Source organism: Phaseolus vulgaris, chromosome 3 (assembly GCF_051622355.1).
Source record: "Phaseolus vulgaris cultivar YP4 chromosome 3, ASM5162235v1, whole genome shotgun sequence".
NCBI lineage: Eukaryota > Viridiplantae > Streptophyta > Magnoliopsida > Fabales > Fabaceae > Phaseolus > Phaseolus vulgaris.
Window position 1 is genome coordinate 13,921,975 of NC_143500.1, and position 20,123 is coordinate 13,942,097.

At 31.9% G+C, this 20,123-nt stretch overlaps 2 protein-coding genes across 2 annotated transcripts; both read left to right on the forward strand.

The window, feature by feature from the left end:
- The first annotated feature begins 1,527 nt into the window (after positions 1 to 1,527).
- Positions 1,528 to 5,659, forward strand: LOC137806660 (uncharacterized). Its single transcript, XM_068606881.2, has 6 exons — positions 1,528 to 1,840; positions 2,217 to 2,411; positions 2,794 to 2,910; positions 3,046 to 3,195; positions 4,504 to 4,562; positions 5,159 to 5,659. Exons 1-6 carry the CDS (start codon positions 1,664 to 1,666, stop codon positions 5,292 to 5,294), a joined length of 834 nt encoding a protein of 277 aa, XP_068462982.1. The 5' UTR covers positions 1,528 to 1,663; the 3' UTR covers positions 5,295 to 5,659.
- Positions 5,660 to 11,109: 5,450 nt separating this feature from the next.
- Positions 11,110 to 18,018, forward strand: LOC137806662 (Cox19 family protein (CHCH motif)). Its single transcript, XM_068606887.2, has 2 exons — positions 11,110 to 11,228; positions 17,587 to 18,018. Exons 1-2 carry the CDS (start codon positions 11,143 to 11,145, stop codon positions 17,693 to 17,695), a joined length of 195 nt encoding a protein of 64 aa, XP_068462988.1. The 5' UTR covers positions 11,110 to 11,142; the 3' UTR covers positions 17,696 to 18,018.
- Positions 18,019 to 20,123: the final 2,105 nt, after the last annotated feature.

Here is a 20,123-nt window from a genome sequence, read left to right on the forward strand (position 1 = left end):
AAAATAACTATAAATTCATATTGTAATGTTTTAATTCATCATAAACTTATGTGTATTTGTATTTTTTAAATATTAACATGTGTATTCACATTTTATTTATTTTTATCATTATTATATATCCAATTTTTTTATTTTTATCATTATTATATATCCAATTTTTTTATTTTTATCGCTACCATATGTGTATTTCTGTTTATTAAAAAGAACTATGATACATAATATATAATTTATTTTTATAATTTTTTAATTCTATTTCGAATTTGTTTTTTTAAATGTACTTTTTGATGAAATAAATGGTAATTTAAAAAAAATTGGATGCATATCATAGGTTCTAAGGTGTAGGAATTTACCTAATAATATAAGAAGAATGAATGCAACACTATATTGTGAGTGATTTATTTTGGTTAATTAATTAATAGTAGAATTAATTATTAGAAAAATGGAGAAAGATAAAGGGGATTAAGAAGGAAAGTGGAAAGTTTGGAAGGAAGTTACATTTGATTTTAGATAATAGAATTAAAAAATAAAAATGAATAAAAAAAGGAAAAAATCGAAATATCCAAAATAACAATAAAATAAAAAAATAAATTAGTAAATAAAATATTAATAAAAATAAAATATAAACAAACATAAAAAAACAGTTATAATAAAAATCCCTTATAAATAGGTATGTGACTATAAAAATAAAAATATTAATAATATGAAACATGTTAACACAGAAACATTAATTGACGCAAAACGCAAACGCAAAACTGGTTCTTCCACATATACTGACAAACACAAAACTGGTTACATGTGGGTCTGTAAATGGTTACCTATGTGACGTTTATGGTCACCCACTTTTCATGAAAAAAATCATTTTTTTTAATAAAAACTATATATTACATCAGTTAGATGGCTTAATTGATGTAAAAATCATATATTACATCGGTTAGATGACTTAACCGATGTAGGTTTCTCCATATATACTGGCACACACAAAATTGGTTACCCGTGTGTTTATAATTGGTTACCTATGTGATGTTTATGGTCACCCACTCTTCATGAAAAAAAATCAATTTTTTTAAATAAAAACCATATATTACATCGCGGTTAGATTGCTTAACCGATGTAGGTTTCTCTACATATACTAACACATACAAAACTGGTTACCTATGTGACGTTTATGACCACCCACTCTTTATGAAAAAAATTCAATTTTTTTTAATATGGGTCATATATTACATTGGTTACATGACTTAAGCGATGTAATATGAGTCATTCTGAGTAAAAAAAACATATAACACTTGTTATTTCTAAGAACCGATGTATTATATTATTTTTTATCCTATTTTACAGCTATTGCTTATTCGTGTGCAATCTCATTCTATCCACGGATATCAAATGTGTGTCATGCGATTCACAATATATGGGGACTCTAATAGTATTAAAACTAAGAATATTGATAGTAGGTTATAATGAAAAATAATTAAATTATATTTGTACGATAACAAAGTGGAACAAGAAGTGGGTCCCAGGTTATTAGTTGGGAGGTTCTCAGCCTTTGCAGTTTTTTAGAAGGAAAAGGGTAACATTTGTAGAATAGAAAAGGTGAGGAAGAAATCGAGGAAAAGGAAAAAGGAAAAGCGAAGAGATAGTAGTTTAGGAGGATTAGGAAGAAGGAATGAGTGCAACAGTGTCTCTAACTCTCAACCTATGCCCTACTTCCTCCATTGTCACCACCCCTCACCTCTCTCCCCATTCTTGTTCCTTCAACACCATACCAAACCCTAATATCAATGCCTTCTTCACCTTCACCTGCAAGAACCTCATACCCAAACCATTCCCCTCAAGACGGACGGTATCTCTTTTGCTTCATCTCTCAAAAATTATATATATGCAACCTTCTTATTTTATCGCGTCAAAACCTTTTGCTTTTTAATTTTATTCGAAATCCATAACTCAAACCTAATATTATGTCATGCATTAGTTCGATTCATTGATAATTCCTTGTATCTAGTGCTCGCCTTCTAAAATACATACACCTGTGAACTCTAGTGTAGTTGTGTTTTCATGTTGCGGAATAGTTTGTGGTCATTAGGTTAGTATTGCTATTATTTTCTCCTTTTGTTCTGCTCGTGTCAGTTTGATCTTGTATCGTCGCCATTGTGGCTTGTGGGCAGTTGTTGTTCACTAATTTTTACTACCAGGGACTCTGTTTTTATGTACTCGTATAGTGGCTTTATGGACATATGAATAGAGATCGAGATACGTACAGCCCAAATTCTGAATTGGAGAAGGGGTTGGCCTTATTTGGTTCCGAAGATGAAGTAACAACACAAATTCCAACTCAGGCCCAGACAGTTGTTGAAGGATCTGGGTCAATTCGTGTAACAGAGTTCAAGCCTGTTGCTGATGTTGATTATCTGCAGGTTTGTAACCATTTTGCTGCAGAACTTATATGGACTTTAACCTAATTATCTTATTTCTTGTTGATACATCGTTGAAGAGCTAGAGGTTATCGGTAATGGTTGCAATAGTAAAGCTTCTTTGGTAATTTGGTAATACATTGTTTGATGATAGTATAAAATGCTTTTACACTGGATTTTTCCTCGAGAATATCGAAATGTCTTAACTAGGTTTATTTCCTAACACCACATATTACTTGAATATTATTGGCTCTGTCTTTTTACTTTGACATTTCATTTTAACACAACTTACAAATGTTCATAATCTTAAATTATTGCAACCTCAGTTGTCTGCATGACGACATTAAGTTGTACATTATTTTGAACTTGGACTTGTTTTGTACAGGAGTTATTGGCCATTCAACAGCAAGGACCGAGAGCTATTGGCTTTTTTGGAACACGGAACATGGGATTCATTTACCAGGAACTAATTGAGATTCTTAGCTATGCTATGGTTATAACTGTAAGATGCTGTTATTTTACTTGAGAATATGTTATGTTTGCTTGTAGTAGGACACAATTTTATTCAATACTAGTCTTGATTTTTTGTTAAAAATTCCAATGGTTGTGTCTCAATTACATGTCCTTCTGTTTGTAGAAAAATCATATATTTACATCTGGAGCATCTGGGACTAATGCTGCGGTTATCCGAGGTGCTTTAAGGGCAGAGAAACCAGAGTTGCTTACAGTTATATTACCACAAAGTTTAAGCAAACAGCCTCCCGAGAGTCAGGAGCTATTGTCCAAAGTAAGATTTAGTTTGAACTTTTTATACACTTTCTTAAAGGTTATAATATAAGTTTTATATAGCTTTCAAAGAAAAAAGCTATTTCATTTGCTTTGCTTATTGTTAATTGTGGTAGGTTTTTTCGCTGAACATATGTTCGTTCTGTCTCTCTATCTGATATCTACTTACCCTGTTGTAAAAGGGATTCCTTTATTGCATATCTATTTTTTTTCCATGCACTACTCAGATTTTATTTTCCGTTAGAGAGCTAGCTATTTTGTGATTATGATATCATATGGTAGCAAGTGGCAACCTTTTTGTTGTGCCAAGGCATACCCTCTCCACTGAGTGACCAATGATATAATTAGTACAAGTAAGAGTTTGTGCTTTGGGTTTTACAATCATACTGTTACATTTTAATACATGACATCTGAAGGCTGCATCTCTCCACGATATTTAGTCTCTATTTTCTCCTTTTTCTCCTGTTTTACCTAAATCCATGTTCTTTCAACAGAAAGTACAGAACCTCTTGGCGACCTCCAATACTGTAGGTTCAAACTGATAATATCATTTGTTTCTGTGCTGAAAACTGGGTTCTTCCTCAGCAAAATAGCTGCTATAGTCTCTATTAGTGTCCATCTTGCAAGGAGCTTTACACCATTAGTTGTACTATTATTCTCGTATATGTTACACTGTAAAGTAACCTTCTCTGATTTAGCTATAATTCATTATCAATAATACTTCATTTTTATCTTTCAAATTCTCGTGCCTAGTATTTATCTTTGTTGCTCAGCCAATGCTTGTTCAAAAAGGGTTGTCATGTTTGATATGTCTTAGATCATATTGATATTGACTATTGAGCAGCCCTGATACATTCTTTTTTGGCTGACAACAGTTTGCTTCTTGTTCCTTTTTGTGTTTTTTTTGGTGAACTTTTCGTTTGTCTGTCTTTGAGTGTGTTTCATGCTTTTAAAGATACATTATCCTCTCCTTTTCTTCTTTCATCTTTTTTTTTCTATGAAGCAATAAATATAATATATGATTGTTTACAAGCTAATTAAAGGCACCTGTGATCTTGAGCATTTCTGTACTTTTGTTATAGAAGATTTTTTAGAAGAAAAAGGCTTCTTTGTAGGATATGTCTTGTGTAATTGGATTTTTAGGATCAAACATCATTTTCAAGTTTTTAGTTTTTTTAAATATCCAAAATAGAAAAAACCAGTTTTGTATGTCTATTAAAATGTTCCCTGGTTTTCTGGTGTTACTTAGCGGACTGGTCCAGTTTTTTAGTAACTGATTATTATTTCTATGATTTTGTTGAATATGCAGGTGAAAAATGTCATAGAAAAGCCCCACAATGATCATCTACCTCTAATAGAAGCCAGCAGGTTTGTAGTAGCTTTTTATTATTTGTGTAATGTGAGAAAGTAAAAGTTTATCTGTTGTTGTAATCTCAATTCTTAACTAACAACGGTGAAAACTACCTTTTTACAACACATCTTAACTTCAGAACAGTCGAATCTGTCTAGAAACAATGCATACCAATGTTGTTTTAAAAACTTCTGCTTTTTATCTGAATGTAGAATGTCACTTTTTTTGGCCCAATTTAAGCAAGTTTATCAACATCCACTAGAGAATAAAATAAAATAAAATAAAACAAAGAGGTGAAATAATTTATGCACTTGAACTTTTGAGTGTGTCGTCTAATTTTCTCGTAGAACCTGTTATTTAAAGGTGCTTTTTTAACAAGTTAAAACTTAATACATATTTCAATTTCAAGGTTCTTTGTTGTTAGCTATAATCCAAACTGGGCCTTGGTCAAGTTCTAGTGCAAGTTCAGTTTGTAGGCTAATGTGAATTCGATGAATAAGCTGTTTAGTGTTGATTGCCAATGTGGCCAACTAATTTATTTTTTCTCAGAAAGCTATTTTATTATTTCTGTAAAATTGGTGCATTATTCTACCTTCCATTTTTTCACACGCAGGTTATGCAATATGGATATCATCTCGCACGTGCAGCAAGTGATTTGCTTTGCTTTCCATGACAGTAGGTTGCTCATGGAAACTTGTCAAGAAGCAAAAAAATTGCGGAAGATTGTGACGCTTTTCTACCTCGATTGACATTTTAATCCATGTCTATACATTCTCTGCACAAGAGTGGGCTGGGAGAGAGTAGTGCTTATTTTTTGTTTGTAATTATCGTTATAGCATTCAATGATATTGCTTCTTTATAAGTTCACCTATAAAGGTGTTTTGATTGGGGAATGGATCCTCTACCGTTTTTGCCGAAACGAGAGGTCTGAATCTGAAAATTTAAAACATGGAGTTATAATAATAAATATGATGTTGCTCCCGGTCTCCGAGGACGCTGTCACTCACTATGGTATTAGAGAAGACACTCTCATCTTGTAGATGGGTGCGACGTGGAAATTGTTGAAGTTATTCAAACAATAAATTTTGCCTCACTGGTGGTAGACTTATTTCAAGCTCATTTTTAGATGACCATTATATGCTTTCTTTATAATGCAGATCACCAACATAATGTACTGACAATAACTCTATCACTTACTCCCTCCCCTTTTTAGAGTAGATGCCTTACTCAGATGTTCTTTTTTAAAATCTTAACAATCTTTTTGCTAGCTTTAAATAAAGCTTAGTGGGATTCTCCAGATACCTAAACCCTTCACTTACTACAAACATCATAGTTCTAGTCGTTAGAAACATGATAAATTCCACAATTTATTTGCAATATTTCTTATCAACTTTAATTCCTTCTTCATCCTTGGAAAGCTTGAAGTTTCTTTGATCTGTTATAAATTCTAATAACACTTTGTGGGATATTTCTTGAGTAGTAAAAATTTCACCTATTTTCTTCATGATTTTCGAACCAAGAAAATTTTTCATATTGTCAAGATCTCTCATATCAAACTCATGTTTCATTGAGTTTTAAATTTTGCAAACTTTAATTTATCATTTTGAATAAAAAAGATTATCATCAACATACAAACTTACGATTAGCATGTTGCCTCCCTTATTTGCTTTGATGAAGAGAGTATGCACATATTCACATTTATGAAATAGCATTCTATAAGACTATACTAGACATATGCTGCTTGTTTGAGTTTATAAAGTGCCTTTTTTAACTTGTAAACTTCTTGTTCCTAGTTGTTCTACAAAAACGTTTTCAATGAGTTTTCCATGTAAAAATGAAGATTTCACATCTAATTGATGAATGAACCACCTTTTTTAGCTGCAAATGCAATTGTCAAATAAACAGTCACCATACGAACCACAAGAACAAATACTTCTCTATAATATATTTTTTTACTGTTGAACATCATACCTATTTACTACAAGTCTTGTCTTAAATTATCCATCTCTTCCTTTTATTTAAGCTTTGATGTGATCCCAATTAAAGGAGAACCTATGTAACAAGGTGATGAAGTTACTACAAAAACTCAAGAGAGAACACAAAACAATTTTATGGAAAGAGATTTGCAAGAGGAATGCATAAGAAATTAAAAGAAAATATAAAAAAGAATTCTCTTAATATTTCTTGTTGAATAAAATATAGAAAATTTGTTTTCTTTATAAGAAAAAATAGATACTTATTAACTCTAAAAAACAAGGTTCTTGGTTGAAAAATCATGTGTATCAACCTAATAAGACTTAGTCTCTTCATATTCCATGTAAGGACCTTGTTTGGAAAGTTAGAAGCACTAACCATTACAAATCTTAACCTTTCATTTTCCTAAACTTAACAAAACTAAACGAACCAACTAAGAATTCTAATTAAAGAAAAGAACTGAATTTTCAACGAGCGTTAAAAAATAATTCATTTGATAGAAACTTGAATTCAAAAAGACCATATGATTAAAACTATCTGTTACAAAAAATTGAAGAACAAAATTTTACTGAACAGAGCTTTTGAATTTAATGAGAAATTACAAGGGAATAAACCTAAAAGGTTTAACCTTCCATGAGGAAGACGAAAACAAAAGAAAAATAAATCTAAGTATAAAAGCATTATTTGGTTATGAAGTTGATGTCTTTGCTTTTCCTCTTAAGTTTCTTTTATAATATTTTTTTCTTTGCACAAAATCAAATTCAGAATTTATCTCATGATATTATTTTCAATGATCAAATGTTTCATTTTTTTGTTTTTAAGTAAATATTTTCTTTCCTTATCACTCTTTATATCTCATTATGGCTTCTCTTTCAAATGTATTGTTTCCAAACTTGATTAAGATTTGTGCATTGACTGTAATTAGGCTCAACGCTGTTGTGAGAGATATTGTAGAAGATTTACGTGAATAATACTTTCAAAGGATATTTGATTTGTTTTTTACGCGTTTTGCCTGAGTTTTTTTATTGTAGAATCTCTTTGCATAAGATTGCATTGGTTTCGCTTCTTGATTACTCAAAATGTAATAGAATCACCAAATTAATTTCCTTTCCCATAATGGAACATCTATCAGTAGAGACTTCAAGAAGACCGTCTAATGGTTTTAAACACAAGGAGTGTATAATTTTTCCACAACCAAGGTTTCCAATATTCAAAGTGACATAATTCTTCTATGGGAAAACTTCAACATTTTTACAAAGGATAACCAAATTCAAATCTTTCTCTTCAGAGTAACTTTTTCAACATTAGACGCTTTTGGGAGACCGTCTAGTCCTTCTTTAGCGAGACTCTTCAAATTTAACACGTTGTAATTCTTCATTTGAGTTATCATTAATAAGGTCTAAAATCTCTACATACGGTCAAGATTAAAATGAGAGCAAAATGTATTTAAAAAGCTGATTTAAGCAATGATTCTAATTATAGTCTAGTTTCATTTAATTATGTGAATCTCATATAAAATAATGGATTTTACTCTCAATTACAATCTAAGAAGTTAATGTTAGACGTTTTAAGACTAAATAGAAATGTACTTCACATGATGAAACATCTTGTAAACATCATAACCATGGTTCGACCAAATGGTTATTTAAGAAATAAAACAACAATCACATCTAATTAGAAATAGGTTTCATACCCATTATTGAAGAAGACTTACTTGAAATGTGATGAACACTTCCTTAAAATGAGTTGATCTTCTAGATTTTAATACCACTTAATGTGGAGCTTAGGATGCTAGAAAAATCTTGACCAACTCAAGACGTGTTGGAGAAGAAGAAGAAATTTGTCAAGGCATGTAACCATGGAGATTTAAATTCGTATGCCACCAAAAACCCATGAAAAACATGTAAAATAATAATATTTTGAAAAAGAATTAGAAAATGGATTGAGACAAGAGAATGGAGTAAGAACATGTCACCTTTAATCCCAAAAATCAAAGGATAAGTGCAATGGAATTCACCGCTTAAGATAAGAACCAAAACAAGAGAAGAGAAAACTCAAGCTCCCTAAAAAATCATAAAGGGGACTTTCATTCAATTCCAAGATATCTTGTGTTTACAAATGGAGGAGACTCCTTTACATAGAGAGGAATTTCATTCAAGAAGTGGAAAATGCAACAAAAATAAGTTAACTTTGCTAATCAAGAGTTAACTCTACTAAACAATGATTATCACATCTTATTCCCTTAAAATTACGAAGTGCACAAGGGTAATTTCTTGAATATAGGAGATGTAATGATTACATTACAAGTGAAAAAAAGTGATGACTTTTGGAGAAGTCACATGTGAGACACCTAACTACTCTCAAAGAGACACAACAAGACTAGGAAAGAGTCAAAATATTCCATGTACACTTTGAAAGTGACATGTGTTAGTTAGAGGCTCTAAAAGATACTTCTAACTTCAAGACATCTCATGCCTCTCAAGTTCAACATATGAAGTTCTTACATCGCCCAAGTTCATCTAAAGATTAAAAAATTACTCAAGTACAAATCCTTTAATTTTCTCTTCCAAAGTTTGAAGTTTTTTTCTTGTTAGTCTTCATGAAATCATTATAGAATCTCCTTCTTTATTTCCTTTTATCATGCTTATTGTATTTATTTTTCTTGTCTCAACTTCTCCTTTTTAATAAGTTTTTCTTCATCCTTATTTACATCAAAACTTGTCATACGAGTTTTGTTTGTTTGATTGATTTTATATATTATTATATTATTATTTTGAGTAAATTATGTTTTAATTAAATTTTTTCAATAATTTAATTCTCAAAATTTAATTTTTTAATTTATTTTTTAAAAATTAAGCATTATTTGTTTTTCTTCATAATAATATATATTTTTTTAAATTAATTTTATTTTCGATGTTTATACTTTATTTGAATAAATCATGTTGGAGATCCCACATCGACTAGAGATTAGAACCTTTCATTGTATATAAGTGGGTGCAAACCTCAACCTCATGAGCTGGTTTTATGGGGTTGAGTTAGGCTTAAAGTCCACTTTGTAATAAATCATGAAAATTATAACCGGTATAGAGCTTTTAAAATACGAATTAAAATATAAGATTTTTTTAATTATCATATTTAAAATAAAGATAAATTAAATAAATAATTTAAATTTTTAAATAATTTAGTTTTTTTAGCTCTTATATTTACTAATCAATAGGTTAACTGAGTTTAGAATGCATATGAAGGAACAAAATAACCCACCCATAAAAAAAATCAAAGGAGTGTTATAACTACAAAAGAAAGATATAAGTCGATTTTATTTACTAGATTTTTTTTAATGTGGGTTTGCTATTAACTAATATAAATTTTATTCTCAAATTCATAAATTAAAAATGAAAATATTAACACAGATATAGTTAAATATCTTTGATCAATAATTTACTTCAAATAAATAAGATTAAGATAATCTAAAGTCTAACTGTTTAAGAGTACTGGATAATTTCTTTATTAAAATTTTTGATGATACAAAATTCAAGTAAACATTAAAGTGTTTAATATTGCTTTGCATACATATATCATGTGCTTATATTTATATAAAGGGTTAGAACCAGATTACAATTAGAGAGAAAAATAATTTTTATTAAAATAAACTAATTTAGAAATTATATTATTTTATAACTAGATTATAACTAGAGAGAAAAATAGTTTTTATTGAAATAAATTAATTTAGAAATTATATTATTTCACAAGAAACACAGTTATAAACTAATATGTTTTATTGTACTATTGTTTCAAAGTGTTAAAACAACTAACACTATGTCTAAAAATTGTCGTGCTAGTTAAGAAAGCAAACAAAATATTGATTTTATTTGTAGTTACTAATCAACCTTAAGTGGTAAGACTACTGATTTAATATGTTGTTCGAATAGAATATCCATAACACAAGCCTCCTACATATACTTTAAGGATATTTGAATGAAAAATTCTAACTATTTATAAAGACAAAACATTTTATAATTTTGAAATAAAATTAATTTAATTTAATATATTTCAATTTGCTAAAAATGTAAAATTCCTTACAAGGCAAAAAAATGATTTCATCAGTAGTTAGAGACATTCCAACAATGGATAAGAACAAATATAAAGTACTATTTCAAATAATTTCAACTAAAATTATTTAATTTTAAAGTAGGGATTGAAAACATAAATTTAATATTTTTTTTGAGAAAATAACATTGTTTGAATTGAGATAGAAAAAATAAAATAAGAAAAAATTTAAATTTATTTATTATAATAAAAAATAAGTATACTAATAAAACAATTAACATTATTTTATATATATATATAATGTAAATATAAAAACATAGTTAATTATATTTTGGAGTCATTAATATTTTATTAACATTTATGTCATTATATTAAAAATATGTATCACAAATCTTTCCTTTGATGTAAAAAGAATTTGACCTCTCTGTTTTCTTTTTTATGATTATATGTTTAGTTTTTTTGAGCTTTCTCATATTTTTGCTCTTATTTTCTCTAGAGAAGCAAACACAGAGAGTAGCCTTTTAAAACACAATTGATATATAAATATAAATACATAAAATATTTGTGAGAGGTGCAATGGCGCAGGCAAGCAAGGAGCCGTGCAAGAAAGAGGCCTGTGACATTCAAGCGTGCCTCTCCAAGAACAACTTTCTTCCCCAAAAGTATGTGCCTTTAACCAATTCTCTCTCTGCATCTCTCATCTTTTCTCCTTATAATATTGTTTCAATTTAAACTTTTGTTTGATTCTCGAACGGCGAAACCATTAGGTTTCATATGTTACCGATGTGGAACCGAGTATCCAAAATCCCATCTGTCTATTCCTTTTTGCTGTGATGGTTTCATAGAATTTCCTCACAGTTTTCCAAATAAAGTGTCAATTGAAGCGTAGGTGTAAACTAGGAGTCGCGCAAAACTGAGGGTTTCTGCTTCATTAGTTTGTCTCGAAGAACATTTATATCATGGTAGCCACAAGTTGCATATTGAAGATGAAAAACGAATTAAAGATAAAATGACACTCTTTCTTTGTTTCATTTTGTTAGTATCTTCGTTGTGATTGCAAGTACTCTCTCTTGTTTGCTAGTTGGTGGTAGTAGCCAGAAGTGTATGAAATGATTGCTGCTAAAACTACCAATTAGTTAGCTGTGTAAAGTATTGTTTAGATCCCTTACAAATGAAAAATTACGTATCTGTATTCAGGTTGTTTCAACAATAGAACCTAATAGATTAAATTGCTAATTTAAGATTTGAGATTATATATTAGTTAGAATACAGAGATTATATCTTAGTTAGAATACGGTTCGACGTTGTTGATTTTCAGGAAGTAGAAGAGAAGGAAATTTCAACATTAGATGCCAACTTTTAAATGATTTCCTTTGTTGCTTGATTATAACTTTTGGCGTATTCTGTGATTTTGAGAATCAACCAACCGACAAATCCGTAGCCCAGGTGACTCACAGCCTCCCTCTTGCCCAAATAAAATGGGATGAATTAAAAAAGAAGAAGCTTTTTGATTGATTCAGGGCGCAGGGAAACCCAATTCTTTCAAGGCAAAAGGGGGGCTTACTTACAATAATGGATTCTTTTTTTAAGTAGGGCCCCAGAACAAAAAAAAGGTGGGGGAACCAGAGTTGTCAATGGTTTCAGCTGCTGAGGGTGATTTTCGTATTTGTACTCATGTAAGACAACTGCTTAGGTCTTGCCTCTTAATTTTTTACGGTTGATGATTTTCAAATACATGTAACCATTATCCGGTGCAGTAACAAGTAAAAATATTAATTTGCTACAGCATATAATATCCTTCATTAATGAGCTCTAAATGGTTGACCTGGACACTTGCACCAAGGAGAAATACCAGATTTCTACCTTGATTGGAAGACTAGGTTCAGTCATATAGGAAAATGTATGCTAGAGTTTGTAGCTGGAAGCTTGCGTGCTAGCATTCCAATAGATTTATTAGAGATTGTCAACTATTAGTAAGTAGTTTGTTTGACATCTCCTCCACAACCTCATAAAGAACCTCGTTTAATAGCAATAGAAGGATCATCGAATGAGCATTTTTCTCCATCTGCTTTGGAGTTTGCCTCTCTATGTGCAACGTCCTTCCGAAAAGAAGTGTTTGTACCCATTGCTCCTTGAGCAAGATTCTCATCTTGATTCTCCGTAAGTTGGAACTGTTTTTTCATTAAACTTCTTGATCTTGGATGTGATACACATATGTAAGAACTTGTCACAAACGCGAAATGAGGTCGAAAACTGGTTCAGATACCAGTTTGTTATGCACCTAGTGCCTAAATGAGCTCAATGAACAATGAAAGAAATAGAACAATACTAATTGTGAATCACACCAATAGAGAAGGCAGAACAAAGAATAAATAAAGCAAGATAAAGATGAATAATTGCCTTGTTTATTGTGCCAATATGTGTTACAAATCAGTACTTTGTTGATACCTTTACAAGTACAAGTTAGGCTTGTATAGGGCTACAAAATGACTACATGTTAGTTAGAAATACACAACAATAAATAACATAACAGAATGTATACAAGAAACTACTAGTTCACCAAATGACATAACAATGAGTCATCAGACTATCCCATTATCAGAAGATGTCTGCAACTATTAGATGACCTTACTAGCAAACGACGTCTAATATATCCTAGATATAGTTCAATATACTAAGATCACCTATGAAAACCAAAATAAAATAAGGAATAGAAACAATGAAACAAGTTACTATCTCAACATATATTAATATAGTCGATCAAACCACCACCTTAGTCACAAAAGGGGCCTTTATGATGGAGGAGGAACTATGCCTCTAATGCAATAGGGTTCATATTAAATTTTGGCTTCTTGAGCAAGACGTTGTGATTCAAGAAGCACCTCTAGCTTATCAAGAGAGAAACAAAATCTGTGGTAGACATTAACAAATTAATAATAGCCTGACGTTGTTAAGATACTTAGACATTGATCCCATTTCGTTTTGCAACTGTGTAGCCAAATTGAAGTTGACATGATTAGGCTCAAGTATGGCATGAGTTGGGCATTTTTACCCAAATTTTTCAACAATGAACACATTCTAGCAAGTGTGGAAGAAGTGAATCTAAATTGGAGGACAAGACTAGATTCAAATCCCAAGGAGAGAGTCTTGTTGTTCTGAATCTAGATTAACAATGTCTTCGTTGAAATCTTGTGAATTTTAGCAGATCATCAGGTCCAGACCCAAAAATTAGAAATGATACCATAATGAAATTCGTGATGTGATTAAATGAAATAAAATTTAAATAGAGAGATTATGTTTTTGAAACTGAAAATGTCATTTTTTATACGATGATCTCAATTGAGATGAGATGCTCACATAAACATATAGCAAGTTCACATCAAAAGAGACCAAGTAATATAAAGGCAACAACGTGTTGCTTCAACTTGATGTGCATCCATTCTCTTTGGCTATAAAAAAAATTAGATAAACAAAAACGTTAAGTTGACCTTTCTCCATGGCGACCTGGACGAAGAGATTCTAATGTGTCAGTCGAGAGGTTTCGAGCCTGAGGGTAAATATTATGTGTGCAAACGGAAGATATCGTGTGTTTGGGTGTACTCGTTTTGTTCATAATGTCTCTCAAAGTCTTGACAAGTTTTATCCAATGGCTAATAAGTGTGTTTTTAGGATATTTTCATTCCCAAAAAGGGTATAAATATTATTCACCCTCAATTAGAAGATATTATATGTTTGTTGATGTTACCTTCTTTAGGACACTTTTTTTCTTGTCCTCCATGGAACATTGTTCATTTGTTCAATAGGTCCTTCATGTACCATTGTGTGATTCATTGATTATTCCTACTTCTCTTCAAACTTCATCTCAAACTCAGTGCAAATGACATTGTTCCACCACATCTTCTCACATTTTAGCATTTGACACAAATAACTCCTTCATCCTTGCTTGAAGATCCTTGTGACTCAGATCCTCTGCCACTAGATTCCCATACCATGGATCCTTCGTCCTCCTTGCCTTCTCCTCACTCTGATCATGCTTGACCTATTGCTCTTAGAAAAGGTATTAGATTCACTCGTAATCCTTATAATTTTTTAAGTTATCATTGTTTGTCTCCTTCACATTCCTCTTTTGTTTTCTCCTTGTCTACCATTACTATTCCTAACAATGTTCTTGAGGCACTTGGTCACATTGGATGGCGACAAGCCATGACTGATGAAATACATGCCCTTGAACACATGGTACCTAGGAGCTTGGGCCTCTTCATCCTGGAAGAAGCATGTGGGTTCTAGATGGGTGTATGCTGTTAAGATTGGTCCTATAGGTAGATTGTTTCAAAGCTCTTCTTGTAGCTAAGAGATACACTTAGGTTTATGACCTCAACTACTATGATACTTTTTCTCCTGTGGCCAAGATGAGTATTGTTCGTCTTTTCCTTGCTATGCCTGTCATTTGCCATTGGCCTCTTCATCAGCTTCATGTTATCACTGTATTTCTTTGTGGTGATCTGGAGGAGGAAATTTACATGGAGCAACCTCTTGGATTTGTTGCTCAGGGGGGAGTTTGGTTTGGTTTGGTTTGGTTTTTAAATTACGTTGCTCACTCTATGGCTTGAAGCAATCACCCAAGCTTGGTTTCGTAAATTTAATCATATTGTGCAAAGTTTTGATTAAAATAGAGCAAGGCAGGTCATTTAGTATTTTATTGTCATACTTCTCCTTGGAAGTGTGTTTGTCTTATGGTCTATGTTGATGATATTGTTTTTATAAGAAATGATATCTCTAGAATTACTCAATTAAAAAAGCATATTCAGCCACTTTTGACCAATGATCTAGACTATCTAAAAAAATTTCTCTATATAGAAGAGATGCAATCAAAAGAAGTCATCATTTCACAAAGAAAATATGCTCTTGATATTTTGGAGGAAACGGGTGTGGCAAATTGCAAGCCCATTGATAGTCCTATTGATGGAAGAGGCCCCAACACCAATCCATTGAAAGGCCACCAAAATGTCAAATTGAGGCAACCACTAGAGTTATAGTCAAAGAGGGGTCAAGAGGACACATTCTACATGCCATAAACTCTAGTGTAGATTAGATTTTAATTTCTTGTCAAAATTAGCATAAGAACTTTATTTGTAATTTTTCTTAGAATTAATTTTGGCACCTAAAACACCAACCTAGGTAAACTTAGAGTTTCTAAAAACCTCTAAAATTACCTAGGCCTGTCTAGGAAGCCCATGGAGGGGGTGAGAATACAAACTAGACACACCCTTCCCCATGTGCTCATTTAGGCTCCACTTTTGGGAGGGAATTCATTTGAATTTCCCTCCACTTTCTTTTGAATTTTCAGCCCTCTAAACACTATAAATTGAGGTGCTTGGCTCATGTATTTGCAAGATTGATTTGAGTAATGAAATGTTGCGAAAGTGCCATTCTTACTCCGTTGCCTAAAATCTCTCTAGATTTAGGTCATTAATCTTCAACCCTTTTACCTACCAATGAGAGCTGGCCGAACCTCTCTCACTCTCCTACTCTTCATGCACCTCCAAGGCCACCACATCTCTTAGTAGGGCCTTGTCCATCTACAAACCATTGAAGCTTCCGCAAACCACCACAAAAACGTAAAAGAGAAGAGCTCAATGCCAAATCAAAAGTTAAAGATAGACTAAGGTGAACTTTTCTCAAACTCTGAGTGATATAGAATGTTGGTGGGAAAACTCATTTATGCGTGCTGTCTTTCTCTGACGCTTGTCGGTATGTGGGGTCTATGCACTGTCCTTCAAGGCTTTGTTTGCTTTGTTGCTTGTCTCACCAAGTTCATTCCTAGTGTGGATGTGACAACTTTTCGGTTGTGAGTTACACATTGGACCAGATGTTTGGTCTCATCTGATTTTGTGGGTATTTAGGGTCATTCTTTAGAGATTTTTGATTTTCAATAATCTAGTTGGCGTGTGGGGTCTATGCACTGAACTGGTGTTGTCTTTGTTCCTCTCCTCATGGAAACCTTGCAAGCCTCTTCATTTTTCTATTATTTCCTATTCCCACAATGCTATTATATGTCTCTTAGTCCACATTTATTGGATATTGAGTTTTGGTGCCTCACATAACCTAAATAGCAATCTCTCTTTGTTTTGAACTTGTCATCACCCGAAACTGTGCATTACATCACTTCATGATTCCGAAATACAAGCCACTGGCATTGGTCAAATACCACTTCCTCCCTTACTGTTACTAAATTGTTTTATTGTTTGTTGATCAATTTAATCTCTGTAAGCAAGTTGAGTTGATCATTAAATTATGTCATAACCTTCAGTTATGGTTCCTTCTTGATACAAAAATTGATTTTGGGATAGGTTGTTGGAGTTGGATTTGAATTGCATGGTCTATACTAAGTACTATCTTAAGTATTTGAATCCACTGTATGTAATCTGACGAGTCTCCTCATTTGTTTAATCACCGTTTGGGATTTCTAAATTTGAAATAGTTAAGTGGCACCTTATCTCCGGTTAGAATGTGAAACATGTTGGCATGGAAAGGCATGCTAGAGCTTTCATTCCTCGTTGTGGTCTCTCAGTCAAGCCTCACATCCTTTTGATGTTTGGGTTTTCAGTTGTATTCCTTTTGTCTTAGAATTTAAGTATTATGTTACCTTAATGATTTTTCTCATTGAGTTGTTCGTAATTTTCCAAATAGGTGTTCAAAAATCAAAATCTAATTCGGTAAGGTAGTTTGTAGTTTGCAAAGTGACAATTGCAAAGAATTTTTTTTGTCTGTTTTTATGCCAAATGCTAACGTCTTACTTGCCGCAATGCAATTCCAACCATAGATTAACGCATCGGGCCAGTCTGTTAAAATATATATCGAGTTTCATTTTTTTTAGTTTACCATAATTTAAGCTTGCATTATGTCCAACACATGTTCTGCAGTTTATATTACATGTAATTTCTTAAATACTTAGTACTCAGTTGGGAAGATCATTGTGTTTTCATTGCATCTAACTCTAAAAGGCATTCATTTTGACAGGTGCCTTAAAGTTATTGAACTGCTGGATTCTTGTTGTGCAAAATGCAATTATAATTCAACTCACTGCGGTTCCCTCTCCGGACTTTTGAAGCAAAAGCCTAAGGGTTGAGTTTATTTAATGATGAGCTTGCAACTGTTGTGTCCATAGCTAACGCTACTCAACCCATTAATTGAAGAGTAGTTGAGATGAGTGAAAAAAAAGAAACAAGAATGAAGGGCTACTGTTCTGTTACTGGTTTTCCCTCATGCATGGATGTACTCAAGATATTATAGATTTTAGATGTATATTTCACAGTAAGAAGTAAAGTAATCAACAATAAGAGTACAAGCTAATTCTTAGAACTTGTACCAATGTTTTATATCTTTTTTCAACAATTTCTGTACCAGTAATTTAATATCCAAATATACCGTGTTCCTCGGTCTCGATGCAAATGTAGTTATCACTTTTTATATTATTATTCAAGAAACTTTTTAATTAGCATTTATCGAAGAGAAAAAATAGGAAAGTGAAATTATTTTCTCTATCGGTTAAAATTAGTGTTTCTGTATATAAAATGATCTGCAGAAGTCATTTTCATGTGTTATTTCGGAAAGTGTATCCTGGAATAATTATTTTTAGGTTCTGAAACACGTAATTTGGAAGGTGAAATATGTATTCTAGTTTGACAAATTTCAAATACTTATTTTCATATCTTTCTAATTATGTGTTTTAGAACATAAAAATAACAATTCAATTTTGCTATTTTTTACATGAGAATAAGAATTTTAGGTGGAGATATTAAATGAGGTTGACAATATCATTATTTTTTTTTTATATAAATGATTTTCATATGGATTTTGTTTTGTATAATGGATAATGAATTTAGGGTTTAGAGCGACACGTTCAGAATAGACGAGCCAAATGTTTGTAGCGTATAATTATTTTAATACAATAAATTTGTCACACAAAGTGGACAAAATATAATGTTGTAATATGCTGTAGGTATTCTCCACCTAAGATGTTGGAATAAACAAGAAATATTGCTTATGATTTTAGATTTGTTATTATCATATTAAGTTTGTATGTAATACATAAACAATAAAATGAAGACATACATATATTATTATGTTGTTAGTGAGAAGTTAAATACAAATAATATAAGAATGACTTAAAAGTAATTGCTAGTGGAAGTAGAACATGTGAATATGCATTTAGGCTGCAAGAAAAACAGATAAAAAGTAATCACGATTTGTCAGATATGTTGATAGGTTACCTATGATAGTATATTAACATATAATGATAAATCAATGTTTGTTGATATGATAAATGGTTTAATGAAGCCTATAAATATTCTATTAATAACCATTGAGCTAGCCCAACCTTTCAGAAGGATGACCAGGAGCATGACACAAGACTAAGGGTTAGGTCAGGATTAGTCCATAGCTAGTGCTTTAGAGCCTATTATTCCTTAGAGGATTACCAGGAGCAAAGTCCACATAATTGGAGTTGAGCACAAACTATTTTCATTACTTTTAATTTCAGTAGATTAGGGTGTACTTAGCATAATCTGGGCTTATGCCAAGCCCAACTCACCCTACTTATAGAAACCCTTCATCACTGCCCCTTTTGCTTCATTTTACCCTAGTTTCTAGAACTTTGACCTTAGCTTGAGTGGCACACTAGGTTAACCTAGTTTCTAAAAGGTTTCTTGCCTTTATTGCCCCCTCCTCTCACTCTTGTCCTCCAAGGCACTCTCCTATAAATAGGGTGTCTTACCTCTTGAATTTACACATTGAATTAATATAGTAAGAAAACTCTGCTTAAGTGAGTTTATGAGTGTGTCAGCTTAGCTGAGATGTCAAGTTGCATAGTGATGCCTAACACGAAAACTTTATAAAAAAAAAGTGAGTTTATGAGTGCTCTCATAATTTTGAGTCTTATTTTGCGTAGAGTATACTTTAAGTGATGAATCCTCACTACTCATCTTGGAACTCTTCACCATTTCAAGTGGCGTGATCACCTTCTCCATTTCCATAAGCTCCTTTTATCTTTTCATCTTTTCCTTTTATTCCTTACACCCTTTTTCTTTTCCATTGGTTAATTTCTCTTCTTTTCAATTTGGTCTTTAATTACTCACTGTTATCTTTTGTTCTTTCATTTCCACATTCATCATCTTCACCTTAATATTGTGTTTTTCTCTTTACTCTATAGAAGGGAACATTCACACTTAACCACTTGGTTAAGTTTGTGTCCAGTGACAATCTTATTTAAGTTTCACCGTATTATGCTAATTCAAAAATCATAATCCAAAGTTAAACTCCTAAAATATGTGTCAATTTAAAATCAACCCACATCAATAATGCAAGATATGCATATCTTAAATGGAATTAAGGTCATCAACACCCAACACCCGAGGCTCATCGACTTCAATTTTCTCCTTTTCGTGGTCTTCCTCAAGAATGAAGTTAAGTTCCCCGCATTCTCTTTGTCTTATTGAGGCAACTGGTTGCACTTGTTTAGATTGAGAACTACCTCATCTTGTCTAACTATGATGATT

Coding starts and splice junctions, on each gene's coding strand:
- LOC137806660 (XM_068606881.2), top strand. CDS start 1,664: ATGAGTGCAACAGTGTCTCTAACTCTCAACCTATGCCCTACTTCCTCC. Junction 2,412..2,793: donor CTGATGTTGATTATCTGCAG/GTTTGTAACCAT, acceptor TGTTTTGTACAG/GAGTTATTGGCCATTCAACA. Junction 4,563..5,158: donor CCTCTAATAGAAGCCAGCAG/GTTTGTAGTAGC, acceptor TTTCACACGCAG/GTTATGCAATATGGATATCA.
- LOC137806662 (XM_068606887.2), top strand. CDS start 11,143: ATGGCGCAGGCAAGCAAGGAGCCGTGCAAGAAAGAGGCCTGTGACATT. Junction 11,229..17,586: donor AACAACTTTCTTCCCCAAAA/GTATGTGCCTTT, acceptor TCATTTTGACAG/GTGCCTTAAAGTTATTGAAC.